The sequence below is a fragment of the Megalops cyprinoides genome, chromosome 1 (assembly GCF_013368585.1).
Source record: "Megalops cyprinoides isolate fMegCyp1 chromosome 1, fMegCyp1.pri, whole genome shotgun sequence".
Lineage (NCBI taxonomy): Eukaryota > Metazoa > Chordata > Actinopteri > Elopiformes > Megalopidae > Megalops > Megalops cyprinoides.
Genome location: NC_050583.1, coordinates 36,117,613 through 36,137,451, shown reverse-complemented (window position 1 = coordinate 36,137,451; position 19,839 = coordinate 36,117,613). Strand labels below are relative to the sequence as shown.

The 19,839-nt window shown below is 40.3% G+C and overlaps 1 protein-coding gene across 1 annotated transcript; it reads right to left on the bottom strand.

The window, feature by feature from the left end:
* Window positions 1-13,016: 13,016 nt before the first annotated feature.
* On the bottom strand, window positions 13,017-16,803 carry LOC118789952 (ras-related protein Rab-35-like). Its single transcript, XM_036546707.1, has 6 exons — window positions 16,514-16,803; window positions 16,090-16,140; window positions 15,771-15,894; window positions 14,371-14,495; window positions 14,076-14,200; window positions 13,017-13,221 (listed from the first exon to the last, which is right to left on the bottom strand). The coding sequence occupies exons 1-6, from the start codon at window positions 16,566-16,568 to the stop codon at window positions 13,072-13,074; spliced, it is 630 nt and encodes a 209-aa protein (XP_036402600.1). The 5' UTR covers window positions 16,569-16,803; the 3' UTR covers window positions 13,017-13,071.
* Between the last annotated feature and the right edge of the window lie 3,036 nt (window positions 16,804-19,839).

The window sequence follows — 19,839 nt, the reverse complement described above, 5'->3', positions numbered from 1 at the left end:
GAAATAAATGCAACAACAGCCAGTCAGTTTTTGGCTTGCACATCAAAGTACATTCCCATTTCCTACCGCAAAGCATTGTTTGAGCTACCGGTGGTGAAGAAAGCTCTGGAAACGAGGAAAAAAATTAGTGGAGCTCAGCGAGGGGCACAAAAGCGATGTTGAAAGTGAATTCGTGTTATCCTCCACAGCTGAGGAAATTGTTGACAAAAAAGGAAACATGACATCAATTATATGGAAGTGGTTTGGATATCTTAAAAGTGACAAAGCACAGATTAAGACGGTCTGCAAAATATGTCATCGGTTGGTGCAAACCAAGACAGGAAGCACAACAAATGTTTTCCATCACCTGAAAGGGTACTATCCCAGCGACCACACCAAGAGTATGAAAATGTGGGCCCATGTTAGTCCATCCACAAGTTTTAGCAGCGCTAGCAGGGCTGTACCAAAACAACAATTGTGTCGTCTTTTGCGTCCATTGCCCCATATGAAAAGTGATCAAAAAGGAGCAAGGATATAAATGGCAGCATTATCAAATTATATATTGTGATAAATATCGATATTGATCAATATGGGAAAAAATATTGTGATCATATTTTTTGCCATATCGCCCAGCCCTATGCTGACCTCCAAGAAATATTCGGTAAGAAGCTTGCCAAATCTCTGCCTCCTCATCAACGATATGACTGTACTATCAACCTACTGCTCCCCTGACTGCTTTGACAAGAGGGTCTTCCACTAGGTTCAGCTGGTCACCAGAAAGCTTTCAATCATCTCATGCAACGCTTCTCATCAGCCCCTGTCATGGTGCTCCCTAACCCTGAGCTCCCTTTTGTTGTAGAGGTCAGAACTTTCCTGTCACAAAGGTCCTGTAAGGACAAGTTGCACCCTTGTGCCTTCTCCCACTAAGAGATCAGCAGAGCGCAACTATGTCATTGAGAACAGAGCACTGTTGTCAGTCAAGGTAGCATTGGAGGAATGTGGACATGAGGTTTGGGGGAGCTGACCACCCATTCATTGTTTGGACTGACCACAAGAACCTGACTTACATTCAGGTGGCAAAGCAGCTCAACTCCCATCAAACAAGATGGGCATTTCCTTCATCCACTTTGACTTTGTCCTTTCCTATGGTCCACTTTCCAAGAACCAGAAGCCTGATTAATTGATCATTTTCCTGACCCTCTTTTTGAATTTCATGCATAATCTTTAAGAATGCCAGTTTGAATAAAAAGCAAAATATGAAGTGCACAAAGGTATTGTAATGCCACAACATTACACACAATTTAGTAAAAAGGAATCACCTTCTAATGGGTTGCTCCCACTAGTTGGCAAGCCTGTCAATCTTGAATAAGAATCAAAATGGGTTTCAGACAATCAGAAGTTGAGAAGTTCTTTGCATCCCTTATTTGTTGCTCATGGTGCGCTGCTGATGAGCATGACAGCTGTTTTCCATAGTAATTATTTTTAAATTGAAAAAACCTGCCATTCCACAGTGTGATAAGTTAATGGTTTATGGATTACCATACTGTAATTTTGTATAATATAGTATTAGTTATGATAATAATGTTGCATTAGTTAGTATTATGGACATAAAGCATGCATACTGTATTTTGTTGAAGAGTATTCAGTTACTTTAAATTAAAGGTCTGGCATTTCAGAGGAAATGTACAGACCCTGAATTTTGTTTAGTGGTAAACTGCATTTACAACTCTGTGTGACGTTAGCTCCCCTGAAAGATAAAAAGAATGTCAAAGCTTACCTAACGCAATGTGAACAATGTGAGATCTGATATTGTTAGTTATGCAGACTGTTAAAAAGTGATTGAAAGAAGAGATAGAGGGGTGAGATTACAGGCACTGAAACAGAGAGAAATGATTGATGTATAGCGTCATAATTGACTACTCTCTATGTAAACAATGAGGCATATGAACAATGATGCGGGATTAGCAAAAGCGAGAGACGACTGTGCTAGGATGGGAATGAAAAGAATCCACATGCCAGAGTGATAAGGAGCTATTACAAGACAGGAATGAATGGTACATATAGGGGATGGGGGATGGGACCATCACATCTGTCATGCAGGATGACATCACTAGGAAGAGCTGTAAGGAATGGAATCAAATGACCTTTTAATACCAGGGGAAGCAATAAGGTAAAAAATGACAATGCATGACTTAACTGACAACGTGATGTATCTGTCATAGGTGTCAGAATGAAACAGTACTTTCTTTTTTTCTGAAAAACTAACTATGCCTTGTTATGGACATAATTAATTAATATTTAATATGCATTCTATTTTTATGTAAATGTATCAATGAATTTTAAAGTTACAAATTTTAATTTAATATAAAGGTACCTCACCATGTCTATTTTTCTACGTAAATTTGTTTAGCTGAGCTATGGATGGAATAACATTTTTATATTTAATTACTGTAAAGGATGAGTACTTTTAATGATATAACATGGATCCATAATCATATTTGTTTGCCAAATTATTGCCAAAAAACAAATTATAAAAAAAATTATGTGCTGGCCAGCTATCAGGCAAGCTGCCTTGCTAAATAAATGCTGCAAGTTGGAAGTAATTGGTGGCTGGGCTTGATGCATTGTATTCATATAGGATTCATACAAAATGCTGTACATTGTACACATGAACATTGCTGTTAAAAGGCTCCCAGTTCACAACCATTGCCAGTCTATTTTGCCTAATGTGTACCAAGATATCTTCTTTTGTCAATTTAGCTATCCACTGTAGAGTAAAGAGTGTTTGTCAGCTAGATAGTTACAGCAGCAAACTACAGCACACCCCCATCCACTCATTGTCAGGATGGAATTTACACGTACGTGCTGACGAGGGGTCAGACAATGGAAGACGAAAGAGTTTAGGTTTTATACTCTCTGCTTCTGTAAACCTCTAGGTTAAAACCTTGTTTGAACATATGCATATTAATTCAATTAAATTTAATTACTAAATAAAATTATTATCACGACTAACTAAAATTTGACTATGTACAAAAAGAATGCATATATTGGATTCCCATATCACTGTCATGGTGATGATACCCACCCAACTATTCTTCTCTTTTCCTCCCGTCTGAAACCCAGGTTTCATCACGCATCTCAGCTTGCTTAACTGATGTCTTATTGTGGATGTGTAAACATCACCTAAGACTCAATTTGGTCAAGACACAAACTTCTGTATATTCTAGCAAAGATTTCTCCATTCAAAGATCTGACCATCACCCTAAAAAACACATTGACACTTGATAGTGACCTGACATTGACCAGATAGCAATAGTCGGCATGACATGCAGATTCTACCTTTACAACAGCCTAAGGATTCAGAAGTCACCTCTTGCTTACAACCTACTCACCCCAACTCCTGGTACAGGCCCTGGCTCTGTCTAGTCTAGATTACTGCAACTGCCTCCTTGGAGCCCTCCCTGAAAGTGTGATCAGATGCCTGCAGGATATACAGAATGCTGCTGCTTGACTGGTACACAATGTCCCCAAATTCTCCTGTGTCTCACCCTTCCTGGTCTCCCTACCGGGGAGAGCTCACATCCGCTTCAAAATGTCAATATTAGTCTACCAAGCAGTGAGGGGAATGGCTCCCTCTAATAATCAGTGAACTGCCCAGCCCTACACGCTGGCCAGACCACTGCACTCGGCTTCTTCAGGATGCTTGGGTGTTCCCCACCTCACATCCCAGTCATGTCCACTGTCTGTCATGGTGGAACGAGCTTCCTGTTTCGTCAGAACAACTGAAACGCTGGCTGTCCTTCGTTACAGACTGAACACCTAATGCTTCAGGCTTCGCCTCAACCCCCCTACCTAACCACAATCCTTTGTCTCTACTACATGTGTGGAAGTATATTTCAGAGTTTTGTTTTAGGTATGTCGACGGTTGTTTGCATGTGTGTAGTATGTGTTAGCATTATATTTGGAATGACATCGGCCTTAAGTTGTACTTATTGCTTTGCACTTTCACGTCAATCTAGGCACACATCTGTGATCTCAGCACTATGTTTAGCACCAGTTTGTTCATGTGTAGTTAGTGGTATCCTGTTTGTGCAACTTTACATGTCATTTTATTAGACGCTGTGTAAGTCGCTTTGGACAAAAGCTTGTGCCATATGACATTAGGCGGTTTCCGTTAACCTGCTTAATGTGCATTTGAAATCGCAAACTAAAACACGAGTAATGGAAACACGTGGATTTCTAAAAAAAAACTCAAATATCGCAAAAAAGTTTATACGCTCACATGAGGTGGTTTTTCAGACAATTCGACAAGGCAATATGTCGCAAAATTGAAATGGAAACACATTTTTCGCATTTGCATCTGTGAACGGTGGTTTTGCTCACACCAAAAGTCTCAGCTACTACCCTGTACTCTGCACAGGTAGCCAATTTATAAAGAGCGATGGCTATGTACTTCTCGGCTGGAACCGGCTCCCTCGGGCATGATACAGCAGGCGCCACGAATATGGCGTCAGATTTATGTCAAAAGTCGCGAGCGTATAAAACATTCCCGCGAACGCAGGAAACACGCTGCGGGCGTATAAAACATTCTCGCGAACGCAGGAAACACGCTGCGGGCGTATAAAACATTCCCGCGAACGCAGGAAACACGCTGCGGGCGTATAAAACATTCCTGCGAACGTAGGAAACACGCTGCGGGCGTATAAAACATTCCCGCGAACGTAGGAAACACGCTGCGGGCGTATAAAACATTCCCGCGAACGAAAATATTCTCGCGCACAAAGCAGCCACCACGCGCGAGAGAATTTCTGCTTGCCGAGCGCGGGAGGGCATACGCCCTTGCCCGGGTTAACTCGCGCGACTTGACCTGAGTTTTCACAATTTGGGGGCGGAAACCAAGGGAGTCACTGGCCCTCATATGATTGGTCACTTTCAACGCAATCACACCCACACGACCTCCTTGAACCTTGATTGACAGCTTCCGGTAACTGAACGACAGGCAGATACTGTTTGACCAGAGGCTTGTTATTTTACATTTACATGAATTCATTTAGCAGACGCTTTTATCCAAAGCGACGTACAAAAGTGCAAATAGTGGGCAAATAGGCACAAGGGCAAGATGTGTATAGGTCATACAATACAGATTGATCTTGCGCTCAGCTTCAGCACTGTGTAGCAAGACAGAACTAATCTGATCTGAGGTTACATATCAAATACAGTCACTGGGACAATAAAGTGGTACTATACTACCAAGGCAAAACATGCTACAAATACAACGTAACTTGCTACAAGTAGATTCTTAGATTTACAAGGTCAAATGGCAAGGGTGTCAGTCCAGGTAGAGTCTGAAGATGTGTCTTCAGCCCACGTCTGAAATTGGAAACAACTGAGTCCTGACAAGTTCGGAGTTGAAGACACAGTGGACATAATAATGGCGGCGATACCTGAAGATTTATATGTAAGTGATACTGATAGATGGCTTCGTCTAACAACCCAGCAATTTACTTACTCTGAAATTTGGCTGGAACATGTAAATAGCTAACATTAGCTAAATAACGTTAGCTATGCTTCCCCTATCATTCAGCCGACTGCATGCAATAGACGTTATAAGTAACGTTAACGTAAGTAAATTGCTGGGTTGTTAGACGAAGCCATCTAGCAGTATCACTTACATGTAAATCTTCAGGTGTCACCTCCATTGTTCCGTCCACCGTGTCTTCAACTCCGAACTTGTCAGGACCCAGTTTTTTTAAATAAGCCTCTAGCCAAGCACTGTCTGCCTGTGGTTTAGTTCACGGTAGCTGTCAATCAAAGTTCAAGGAGGTCGTGTGATTGCGTTGGAAGTGACCAATCATAAGAGGGCCAGTGACTCCCTTGGTTTCAGCCCCCAAATTGTGAAAACTCAGGTCGATTCGCGCAAGCGCGTATGCCCTCTAGCGTTCGCCAAGCAGAAATTGTCTCGCGCGTGGTGGCTGCTTTGTGCGCGAGAATGTTTTATACGCTCGCGACTTTTTATATAAATCTGACGGCATACCACCAGGGGTCCTGCTGTGTTGCATAACTCATCAAATGTTAAGCGGGTCATTCTGACGTTTTGGATCCACAGGGCCTCTGTAAAATCATTGCGGACAATGACCTCCCGGAAATCCCTGATACGTGGCAGCTGCCAGGTATAAGCGGTTTGCCTTTCCGCCATTGCGTGCACCACATGCTCCCGTCGCCTTTGATTAAACACTACCACGGCTATTGCGGTGGATGCAGTCGAAATCACCGTGCCAACACTTATCAGGTCTTGGAGATCCGTCGCCATGTTTAATTGGAATGACTATCGAGAGGAGAAAACCCAGCTTTAATCACATAACATCACTCAGTGGAAACGCAGACCATTCGCAACTGTGTTTTGTAAACTTTTTTTTAAAAATCGCTTCTATTTTGCGCAAAACTGAAATGGAAACCCGCGTAATAATGTAATGTTACATTCCGACTCCTTCCTCTCCTGAACCCAATGTATTAATCTTTAGAACTGACAATTTCACTGAATGTTGGTTTAAACCAAAAGAGAATGAACTGTAAATATGAACAATTAAGCTCAGCTTCTCTAAAAAATATGCAGCAAAATGCAGAAATCAACTCTTCTGCTGTTTATTATCCAGTAAAATATGAAAACAAAAATGGAAAAGGGGATTTCCCATGGATGGAGTTTGTGGACCTCAGTAGTGCAAAGCAATGTTATGCTTGCCTGTCCTCATGGCTTGCTGACAAGTCAGGTAATTTTGTGATGTGGAAGGATTCTTTCTGAAGGTATTACATCAAAGTCTATGGGAAAAGCTCACAGCACAACCAATGTGTAGCTCCCATGACCACACCTCAGAATCCCAAAATGCCTCTAATGGCTTTACAGATAAAATGGGTTGAAGCTGAACAACAGGACTGAATTACCAAGCTGTTTGATCTAGCGTACTACACAAGGTTCCCAGGACTGATTGACATCAGCAACAAAAACAGTGTGGAATCGACAGATACAGAGGCAGGTGTGTTAGCTCTGGGAAACCATAAGCCTTGAACCCATCCAGTTTTGGGAATTCTTAGCGGATCATGTTGGTTTGTAAAAAGATTGCAGTTGGTGCTTCTGCATTAATTCCCACAGGCGGAATGCTTTCTTGTATCAGGGTGCCTATCCACACTTGCACAGAAGAATCATGATGACCCTGAGCTCAGTTGTACTTCTTAGAAACAATCTGGAACAGTGCTCTCTAGCTTTCAAAGTAGTATTCAATGACCATAAAAGACCATCTTGACTGCCTTGGAGTTCTTCATATTTGACCATAGCCTCTCAGCCTTTGTATTACCCGGCCACTTTTCAACACATGATGCAGCATTACATTTGCAAACAGGTAAGCAATTCTTTATGAATATACTGCCCTTTTGCTTCAGTGCTCTAGGGTTCTTAATCAATTTTTGCAGGTGAGTCCATGCCAAATTAGAAATCACTTAAGCAACAAGCTGTAGTTGTTTGCCTCTCATGCCTTAGAGATCTTGTTCAATTCCATAGGTAACAAAGGTTCGGAGTACATAGTAAATAGATAGTAAATTGCAAGTGTTTACTTTCCTGTGCCAAGAAGCTGCTGCTTAACAAACAGATGCTTCTCAACCCCTAGCAAATGACTATTACCTTGTCCTAAGGAGCAGAGCTGGTGTGTCAGCTTCTAGTCACTATAGATGGCTAGATATATCATTTTTAAATCACAAGCATAGTTTACATAGCTGAACACAAGCCAGGTAGCTATCTTAGGTTGGTCAGTTGCTTGTCTTTCTGCCTCATTAACCTTAGCTTCCTTACTTCCTGCTGCCACCTCTATGATAAGTCTGAACGCAGGGCATGGAAACTGAGCTGCCTTTGTAACGCATTGTGCATGCACAGTGCCCAGAGGACAGGAGACACCATTTGTATTGAGATACTTGGATCTATGTATCACAATTTTAATAGCATAGCGGAAATATGTATACTGATTTAATAGTGCCATGACAATATGTGAACCTCTCTCAGTACTGGGGTGTCATATGTGTTGTTTACTGTGGGGAAAATTGTGTGTTTGGAGTTCATGTAATTGTGAGTACCCAGGTTGTGTTTGGTTCCTGCTGGAAGGGAGAGGTCTACCTGTTTTAAGAGGAATTAGTGAACTTTCATCCCTCGAGAGGGTGATGGTCACAGACTTGACAAATATACTAATGTTGCCAACTACTCCTACATTCTTGGGACTGCTAGTAGTCATACATTGAATGCGCTGATTGATACATACCTATCTTCCATGAACTTTTGGAGAAGAGGAACTATGCAGCATTATCATGTCTAGTGGCCACGCATTCTCAAACTAAACTGGGGTTAGAGCCACTATCCAAATATAATCAAAGCTTGCTTTTTTTGTTTTGTTTTGTTTTTTTGGAGGGGGGGGGGGGGGGGGGGGGGGTGCTAAGGGGCCACAGAAGACAAGGCAACAGCTCCGCCTGAAGGAAAAGAAGGAGATGCCAGGTAATACTTGTGAGTTTCAGATGGCAGATGTCACACTTGGTCCTCTGTTTGCTTTTGCCTGTAAAGAGAGTTCACTGCTTACAGCCAATCAGAGGGAACAGTACATTGTGAGGGATGACATCTTGTATTCTACGAAGGACGATGACTATGAGAAATGTTTAGTCATACCCACCACATGCTAGCCACTAGTTTTACATCTCACACACACCATCCCATGGGCGGGTCATTTAGGCCTGCACAAAACCTACCTATGGGCTGTCGCCAGATTTTTCCATAAGCAAAGCATAAAGGCTTCATCACTGGCTGTCAAAGCTACAACAAATGCCAAAAGAGAAGTGCAGTATGTAAGGCAAACAGGGATAAGAAGGAGAAGGAGAAGATGTCAGACTTTGCAAAGAAGCTGAGTAACCTCCAGTAGCTATCGGCTATGAACCAGCAGGGCTACTGTGCAAGCTGACGATTCACTAGAGGGTACTATTAAGATATGCAAAGTGCGCCCCTGGCCAATGTAATCCACTCAACACCAGCTTAATGGAACTAATTGATGCTCCACCGCTAAGGACCCCCAGCTGATAACACATCCCAGACTCAAATTTGCAATGACATGAGCTGTAGGACTTCAACTGTGCTCACAATGAATTCTTTAGTGGACTGAGCCACTCCTGTCCCCCACATATTTTAGTGGTTAACACTGTTTTGTAATATTGAGTGTTGTGCAATACTGTGCTGACTAATACTATGTAATACTACACCCTGTTATTTTGCTGTATTCAAGGAGATTTATAGAAGGAGACAATACCATGTTAACCCTCTACTTCATTCATTTGTTTCCACCCGTAGCCTCTCATTGCTGATTTCCCTTCTTTGACTGGTATGTTGGTTTCACTCTCACACAAAAATTTTATTGGCTTAACGAAGGTCCTATTCAATTTAAATGACTACCTACACAGACTGCCTGATATTATCAGAGGTCCTTTCATAACTGTCCATTTCCCTCTTGGGTTGGTAGTTGTTGGTCCTTGCATAATTGCAGTATCCGTTCACATTTGTGGATGGTATGAAAGCCCACTCTGTGAAAGTTCCACATACTGATTGTGTGTACTTGAGGTTTGCCCACTTTGAGAAAACTCCACCCAGCCCCCACCTGACCCGCATACAGGAAGAGGTCCACACTTTTCCTGCTAAAAGCTAAAAAAACACATTATTATATTTGAAAATTGCTAGCAAGCATTCAAGTTAATCTAACGCTTAAACATTATTACTGTGCTACTGCAGAATTAGAGAACCTGGTGCTGAGAAACCACAAGAGTTCTGAAGTCAGGTAAAGATACTGTATGTCACAATCTCTAGACTTGGCAAATAATTTGTAACAATACAGTAAATAACAGTATGTCCTAAATCACTTTTTAGAACTTTCTGAGGACACAAATTAAGCATTTCTATGGAGCTTCTGAGTTATGTGCTGTCATGCATGTCCACATATTGTTCCTGTTGGTTATAGCCATAATTATGTGTGAATGGATTAAATAAACCCTCATGCTCATGGCACAGTTTAAAGTATAAGTTAACCACATGTACTGTAGTGAAAATTCACACTTTAGGGCAGTTATTATTATTCCTATACAAGGCAAAAAAACTAAATTTAAGTTCTTTCCTGGGTCTGTAAACAACTTGCAAACTAAATATGTAGCACTACACTATGAGAGTGCAGACAGGGGTATACATGAAATCAAAAGCAATTAGCATGCGGCTCTTGCTGGGCTTGGCCGTCTTCTTTCAGGACCACTTGTCTTTTCGGCTTCCTGCTGTCCCTTCAAAGGGCATGACTTGCAAAGGATTATTGGCAGTGGTAGTGCTATTCTTTTCCAAGTGTCTGCATTTTTATACATTACTCTCAAGTTATGAGAGAGCTGTTTCCCAGGTGATTAAGAATAGTGAGAGAGAAAGTGGCTTCACAAACATCAGAATGCGTGTTACTCTCTCTCTCTTTCCCTGTCTGGATTTAACATCCTCACAGTGCATACTGGAAAACAGACACAAGAAACAACTTAAAAGATCAATAGATTTGTTGTAGTCCTCTGAGATCCTTTTCAAAACCGCCAGTAGAAAGGGCAGAGATTACCATGACTATCAGGTTATTCACTTACCCTACTTGGAAGGATATGAGCTATGAATCAACTTGTAGGTGGTATATGTTGTGATGACATGATATTCCCAGTTTTAACAATAAAAGGTTTTTTTTTAAATGTAAGGTTTTTGAAAAAAAATGGTTAGAGCAATGTCACTATAAATGTCACATGAATCAATCTACCTAGTATTGTTTACTCTATGAAATCTATCTGCCTCATTCTTAAGTCAAGAGTACTGTACTTGTGCCAGACTTTTTTTTCTCCTTCTCATTTCCCCAGTGGGTGTCAGTTGCTGGTAGTGTACGTGGAATCACAGCATTGTTTCAAAGCAGTACTTCACGTTTGTACATTTGGGAAGGAATGGTCATAATTCAAAGGAATGACAAAGCCACCACAATCTATTGTGATGCACCTATTGTAATGGCCCTTTTTTTTGGTTCTGGGTCTGTGCTGTTGAAGGCAAATTATGTTTTTTGTCCTTTCACCAGCCCACTGAGGGTTTTGGCACTTATGTGCTGTTTTTGTGTCCACCTTTTTTGTTTTGCAATGCAATAGTTATTTTCCAGTACATACTTCCTTGTCTATATTTGGTTGAGGACTATAAATTCATGTCAACTAGCCATTTGCCTTTGGTCCATTGCTAGTTGCCCATAGGGGCAATTGAGGCATGACAGCTTTACTTCATGTTGTTAATACAAATGCATTTTTGATACAAAATGTGTTATGGCTGTTGCACCATGTGACCCACTGAACCTAAATATGGTGTGATTACACTTTTTATGAGTTTACATTACTGTCTAGACGAATCAGCTTGGAACAACCTCAGTTTGGAACAAGTCTGAAAACTAATATGCAAGTGATTTTTACTGAGATGTTGAACGTATGGTATGGATATGGATTGATATAGTGCCACCAAGTGTTCTATCAGTGCAATATGGCTGGGTTGAAGCTCAGTCTGTCTTTTTCTGCCAATATGTGTGCCTCATTGTTAATTGTTGTAGGTTTACAGACCTTATGGATCCAGCTTGGACCTTGACCTTTTTTCTCAAAGTCATTGATCTGCTTATTTTTCAAGCTGTGAAAAATCATTCAGCACTCATTTATAAACTGTCTATTAAATCAATTCTGAGTTGCATGCATTTAAGGTTAATTTGAAATTCAACATTTGGGTTCATCTTTGAAATGTGCTCCTGATACTTAACAGGATTGTTAGAACATTTAAGATTAGCATTTTTAGGGAAAAAAAAGAATGCATATAAATGTAGAATTTATATATATTCATCATTATATACACATAACTATCAGTAATTATTTAATACTTATGAACATCCATGCAACATCAATTCAGTTTAAGAAACAACACAGAATTAAAATCAAATCCATGAAACTGTCATATGTTGATCCTTTATCCTCAAATATTATATTCCTGATGTTGAATGTTGTATAAAATTCATTGTCGCAACATTGATAAACACCAGATTTCAGTGAAATGTCTCCCTCTGGTGATGTATCAAAGTCCATACAACAAATGATGCCAATACTGCATTAGATATAATATATTATATCTAATATATAATATATATATAATATCTAATATATATAATAAAGGCAGTTGTAAACAACAAATTTGTGCAGATTGTGTCTACCATGTCTACCATTTTTTGTATTTTGCTGCACATGTCATTTATGATAACAGGAACAAACACTTCACCCTCAAAGGCTACAATGAATGAAAGATCAATATTAAGTAAAATTATGATCAAACAAGAGAATATGCTGAATCACAGAATCTTATATGCCTTTTTTATTCATTGGGCTTTCATTGTTATAGCTGTATGTTCCACACACTCAAAAACACACTCTGAAATTCCAAACTAAGATTCGGTAGGAGAATTTTCAGACATAAATGAACCTGTCCCATCCACAGGTATAAAAATGTCTCTTGTCACTTCCTCCTTTTGTCAGCTGTTCACAGCATGCCACCTCATCCTCCTGTATCTATTCCCGTTGGACATCTATGATGTCCAAATGGGGGATCAACAACCTCGGCCCATAGCGAGGTGTGATGCCTTCGTCGGACTCCAAGCCAAAGATCCGTATTGCTGTATCCCCATCAACAGCCACGCTCATGCTACTTATTTCATTAAAATTCATATTTACTTAATAATTGTTAAAATAGTTCATACTTGATAATGCTCTCTTCCTTCCCCTAATGTTAATGTTATCAATTTCAGTCATACAGTTTTGTCAGCATACACAAGTTGATGAATACGGTACATGCTCTATTACACTCCTTCTCTTTTAATAATAAAAAATATTTAATAACATTTATCAGATGTAACAGTGGTTATACCTGTCCTACTGTAATTCTCCTCTGACCACCTCTCGGTGCAGTGTTAGTACAATGAAGTATTAGTGTTGTCTAGCTCTCTTTCAGCAACACTTTTTCCCTCTCTTCCTTTTCCCCCTGTCTCGGTGGGAGTTGATGTAGACTGTGTCTTTCTCTCTCTTCCGCTCTCTCTCTGCTTGGATCTGGCTCCGTTTCTTTGCTTGCAGGACCATGTGAGTGAACGTCATGAACATCTGTAGAGGCAGACAGGGGAAAGGGGCAAACAGAAAATTACATAAATGAATAGTGCTTAAATTAAGATGAGTTAGCAGCCTTAAACAAAGACATATAGGACCACTATTCTTCATAAAGTCTCATCAACTCATCAGTAAGAGGTCAGTTATGACCCAGTTCCAGTAGAGAAGGTTGGGATGGCACTTTTACACCCACAACCTGAACCACCAACTCAACGGCATCTTGTGTGTGTCAAATGAGAATGTTTGCTTGGTGAGTGGCATGCCAACTGCCAAACATACCAAAAGACGGGTGTGTACATAGGTGCAGCTCTGCTATGAACCCAGAATCAGAAAGCTATGGCCAAGACAATGGCATGAAAAAAAACACTACCATTTACAGTACATAACTACAGTTATGCAGCGTAGATTACAGCAAAGAACACACAGAGGATGTTTTATTTTATACACGGACATGTAACATTAGCAAATTCAACAAATGTTAGCTGATGATATCACCATTGCTTGTGTCACTCTAGTCTTGCCAAGCACTGTTTTGCGATGTGTAAAAAGGCCTGGTTTCTCCACAATGAACAGGTCTGTTGCTACATAGCCCTGCAAACTCCACTGTATCTAATCGTCCCCCTAAACGTCTACAAGTGAATATTTTTTCATTAGAATCACTTAAGTCTAAATGTTTAGTTTTTTCATTCTAACATGCCATATTTTTCCCAGTGTACTTGCTGACAGATCCCTCACTTTTTCACTGATCAAAGCTGCAGATGTGGCTCCGTTTACTTTTGCTTTTACATGACCAGAATACAAGTCACTCAACCCACATTTTACCATAGGTGCAAACAGGTCTTTAGACTCACCTCTTCCACGTTAATATTCTCCTTGGCACTTGCCTCAAAAACCCTGACACCCACAGACTCCCCGAAAGACTTCACATCCTTAGTGTCTACCTGCTTCTTGGAAGGGTCATCATTCTTGTTGCCCACTTGGAGGAAAAAATGGATTATCTAGTTTTGTATTATTTAAATCAAGAAGAAATAAAATTGAGACATAAATGACAATTAAATGAAGACAATCAATCACCATAGTATCCATACTATCTTTAAATACTAGAACACTATAGTAATAGCTCCACAATTCAAAAGAAAGGCTCACCAAGGATCTTGCAGACATTGTCACAATTTTGGGAGATCTCGTTGAGCCATCTCTTCACACTGATGAAGGACTCTTGATTTGTGACATCATAGACGATTATTACACCATGAGTGTTCCTGTAATACCTGGGAGTAACAGAGAGAAATATATGACTGAACATATTCCTACAGAAGGCTGCCTGAACCCTTAAAATTATCTTCAGCACATACGGATAATGACAAATGTCTATATAATAACAGTAACAATTGGGATGATGGGCATGCCATTTTCTAACTTATGCGTTGGCAGGGCATACCTTATACCTACACAGTCTATGGGTTAGGCCCGTCTGGAGTGTTCTGCAGGAAAACATAAGCACTAACTGCTGACTCCTTACAAACATTTACTTTGATACCATCTAACCCCATCTGGACATGCAGAATTCAGATTACAGTATTGTAGGCTACTTTATGCAGCCACATAATAAATGGCCAAACTTCAACAATTTTACACTTTATTATTTTCTATGTCACATTAATTATCTGGCCACATTACATCATTTCAAATTATTCACTACCACTGGGTAGCATGGTGTTTTCTAGTGCATGTGTTTGTGTGTGCTTGCAAGAGTGCAACTCAGGTTGGAACAGGGGCTATGAATAACTTAATTTCATTTTAGTGTACAGTTGACATAAGATTTTCCCTCACAATGAAACAGGGCTTTTAATGCCTGTTTGTCTTGAAGAGTATATTTCAACTGATAATAAAGAGAACAAAAGGTTCAGAGGGGGAAAGTAATGGGTGAAAAAACTATCTTGATAAATTCCTTAAAATTCCTATTAATTCCCAGGGAAAATTTCCCATTTTGAAAATTTTAACCCTATCTATAATTTAATTACATGTTTTAACTGGTCAGCATAAAACAATAAATCTTCACAACCACCATCAATTACAGATGTTTCTGTTCCTGGCAAAATTCCCAATATGACTACATCTGGGCATCTAATAATCCCCCGAGTTAACTGACTAAATAATTCTCTGACTCCAGATAGTTGCTTGCCCCAGGTGATCACTGCAAAAGAAAGCTGGTTCTCAATTTACCCAACCTGGTAAATTACTGATAAATTAAGTAAAGTGCTCATATAATGATGACACAAGCAGTCTTATGTACATAAAAATGTTGGATTTATCATAACAGCAAAAGTAGCTTACATAAAATATAATTACAGGAAAAAGTACAGTGCATGGCAAGGGATGGTATTCTTTACTAACTGATGGCATGATCATTTATGTAATCTCAACATTCTAGATTGTTTAGTGTTTAAGATAATTGTGCTATCAAAGGCATGGGTTAAACTGTAAATTACATCTTGATTCAGGTTTAAATTGTGATGCAGTATTGTGTTCAGTAAATTGATTACGTGGAAGTGATGGTTCTGAATCTCTCCTGACCAGCCGTGTCCCATATCTGAAGCTTGACTCTCTCCCCCTCAATATCCACTGTACGGATCTTGAAGTCCACTCCAATCGTAGTGATGTAGCTGCCTTTGTTAAACAAAGGGAGAAAAAAATAACATTAAAAACACATGCAGCTCTACATGGCGGTACACTGACATGTACTAATAACTGCCCTGGACCAATGTAAAAACATTCAAATAACCCAGCTGAATCACAGGAATGTAACATCAAGAGATACCCATGTTGTATATTAAAATGACTAGAACACCTACGCAAACTCACCTGAGAACGTATTGTCAGCAAATCTTAGAAGCAGACTGCTCTTCCCTACATCTGGTACAGAAAGAGGAAGGTCAACGTCAGTTAAGAAACTAAGTACCAATAGGCTAACCAGATATGTTAATGCAAATGACTAAACAATACCCTGATATGCAGCTGCTGTTCTTAGTTTGAATAGCCCTCTTTATTCAGATCAATCTCAACTGCAGTTCCAGAAATAATTATATCGATATCCCCCTGTATATTCCTCATCTTATTATGCCTTGATTACACTACATCTTGATATTGCTAGATTGTAAAGAGAAGAATGACCACCTCAACTATTTATTAAGGTAATTGGTTGAGGTGGTTCAACCTTTAATTCAACCAGAAAAACCTTAACTATTTCAGAGGTAGTTTAATCTTCAGGTGTGTTAATTGCACTGACTTGAGTCTCCAATGATGAGCAGCTTGAAGAGGTGGTTATAGTCCTTGCCCGCCATTCCCTGTTCACTCCTGTCATCAGCAGTTTTACCACAGGAACCAATTCCAGCTGCTGCTCTTCCAGTTCAGATTAGTCAACATTCAGCTCAGTCCAGGTGATTAAGACATGTTCACATCATAATGTAATGATGTTTTATCTAGGATGATCTTCAGTAGGTCACTCCAGTTCACCATTTGGCTCCTTCTGTGTATTAACTGTGCATTCCCAAACTACAGCTAAAGTGCATTCTTATGTCTCCCCAATTCAACTCAAATGTCTTCACATTTTATTTACAGTCAGTCTCATACCCTGTGCTTACTCCAGAATTCCAGTTTATCGCAGTAGCCTTGTCTTTTCCACTATGTTTATATGCAGGTCCAGTGTTGTCTTTCCAGAATCTTAATGGTACCATTCACTTGAGTCACCTAAATTCCAGTGAAAATACATTATCATTCCCTTACCATTTTTTTTTCATTTTTCACATATAATTTTTACATGGATGTATGTATATATATATATATATATATATATATATATATATATATATATATATATATATATATATATATATATATATATGCAGATCTATTCTTATAAGTCTTTTACTGCCTCTCTCATCATTTACTTCATACACTGTCATATCATCTCTGGCATGAGATGGCAAAATAAAATGAACAGAAACAAAAATTGAGCCCTTCTCTTCTTCGTCCTAAATTTTGTCCTAAATTTGTTTCTCACCTCTTCTCCCCTTTGTATCTGCAGTGCAAGCATGAATACAATTTCTCAACGTCTTTCTTACTACGCATGCCTTTTCCTCACTTTTCTAAACCCTTCTCTCCACAGGGGTTTCCTTTGTCCAGCCCTACCCTGAAATAAATGAGAAAAATTAGGTTAACTTTGTAAAATCACAACATTAAATACTTTATTGCCATGCGTGGACTCATGGCATCAAAACACAGACCGAAGCGTATGAATGAAGTGGTTATCTTGTATTTTCAATGATATACACTACTCACAAAAAGTTAGGGATATTTGGCTTTCGGGTGAAATTTCAGGATGAACCTAAAATGCACTATAACCATTACAGGTGAAGTTAATTTGACCTTCTCTAAACTTTTGAATGCACATGTCCAACTGTTCAATGTTTCAGTACTTTTTGCACAACTTGCTGTTCTCTAACAAGGAGCTGAACGGCAAAATTCACAACAGGTGTTTGATCCATGAATCGACCAATAAATTTCCTGGTTCAATTAGAATTGGTATTTAAACAGTCCTCTACATCATGCTGTTCACATTTTGACATCATGAGACCAAGACAACACCTAACAATTGATCAACAGTACCGCGCCATTGCGAAGCTTCAAACAGGATGTTCTCAGAGGGAAGTGGCCACTAAGCTTAGAGTGTCACAGAGTGTCATCAGCAGGTTGCAACAGAGATACAGAGAGACTGGAAGAGTCACAGATAGGCACAGAAGTGGACGTCCTTTGGCCACATCCCACACTGATGACCGCTTCATTGTGAACAGTGCCCTGCGGAACCGGATGATGAATGCCACTCAACTCCAGGCACATTTAAGGGAGGTGAGAGGCACCCAAGTGTCACCTCAGACCATTCGAAACCGTTTACATCAGCGTGGTCTGCGTGCTAGACGACCTGCAAGGGTACCTGACCACACCACCAGGCACAGGCGTCATCGTCTTGCATGGGCCAGGGAGCATTTACGCTGGACGAGGGACCAGTGGGCCTCAGTGCTGTTCTCTGCTGAAAGTCGATTCACGTTGAGCAGAAATGATGGCCACCAACGATGTTGGAGACGTCAAGGAGAGCGCTATGCATCAGCCACTGTTGTCACCAGACGAGCCTTTGGTGGTGGTGGTGTTACAGTGTGTCTAGTCAATACAGAACTGCCCTACACTTTGTGAATGGTACAGTGACAAGCCCATACTACCTGAATAACATCATTAATCCAGTCATTGTGCCCCTGCATGAACAACACAGGCCTAATTTCATCTTCATGGACGACAATGCTCCAGCTCATCAAGGTCGCATCATTAGGGAACGGCTGCTGGAGACTGGGATACCTCAAATGGAGTGGCCTGCACTTTCTCCAGGCCTGAATCCCATAGAAAACCTATGCGATCAGCTGAGTTGCCGTGTAGAGGCTCGTAACTCTGTACCCCAGAACCTCAATGACCTGAGGGCCGCCCTTCATGAAGAGTGGGATGCCATGCCTCAGCAGATAATAAGTCGACTTGTGAACAGCATGAGACGTCGTTGTCAAGCTGTAATTGATGCTCAAGGGCACATGACAAGTTATTGAGACATTGACATTTTTTGTTGTGGTATACCCACCACTGTTGTGGGCTTTTGTTTCAATAAATTGTTTGAGATGAGGAAATCACCATTGCATGCTTCTACTTAAATGCCCTACTTTCATGATATAATATCACTGTAGCGTGAACTTTGTACATTTTCCATAAATTTCAACCGAAAGACAAATATCCCTAACTTTTTGTGAATAGTGTATATGCCGCACAGAATTACTGCACTGGCTGTCTGTCTGTATACAGACCGCATATGAAGACATTCTGCATGACTCACGCACAATTTCTCCACTTCCCCCATTTTTGCTAAGCTGTGCCTGTTGTTACTACATTTAAGTTTTAGTGTTGTTCCCCTCAGCTCTTCTCACCAAGTACATGAACGTTACAATGTTAACAAGGCACATACACTACTGCAATGGGTGAGGGGGAAAGGAGGAAAGGATGGCTTTACGTAGCATATAGCTAGCTAGTTCTGAACTGAACCCTCGAACTTCTACGGAAAGGGCAGCTATATCATTGAATCCACACATTACGACGCACGCCACAAGATACAGCTGTCTCGCCAATTCCTAGCTACTAGTTACCTACAGTTTTTCACTCAGTGACGTTACTAACGCGAGTAAGACCATTTTCATTAACTTATCGCTTTCGAGAAACAAAATGTACGTTGACGAACTGATGGCTATCTGCCTACTTAGCTTCACTGTTGCACTCGTTTTTGATGCAGCGACACCACCCACTGCTTGTCAATGGTTATCAAGGAAAATAAAATGTATAATGTGCAAACCTAACAGCACCCCGTCCAGCGTTAGCCAGCTAGCCTGCCAGATAAGCATACCTGTGCTATTATCGTTAAATTAGCTTCTGCAGTAGCTTGTGCTAGCTAGCTCATTAGCTACAAAACTAATTAAGGTCGCCGTAGCCAGTTTGTTTGCAGATATCTAGCAGGCAAGGTAATTATTT

Bases quoted from the DNA above. Each gene is read 5' to 3' on its own strand.
- LOC118789952 (XM_036546707.1), bottom strand. From the start codon at position 16,568: ATGGCGGGCAAGGACTATAACCACCTCTTCAAGCTGCTCATCATTGGA. The intron at 14,496-15,770 runs GTAATCAATTTA...TGTTACTCCCAG, and splicing joins TTCAGAACCATCACTTCCAC to GTATTACAGGAACACTCATG. The intron at 13,222-14,075 runs GTGAGTCTAAAG...CTGCCTCTACAG, and splicing joins AGAATATTAACGTGGAAGAG to ATGTTCATGACGTTCACTCA.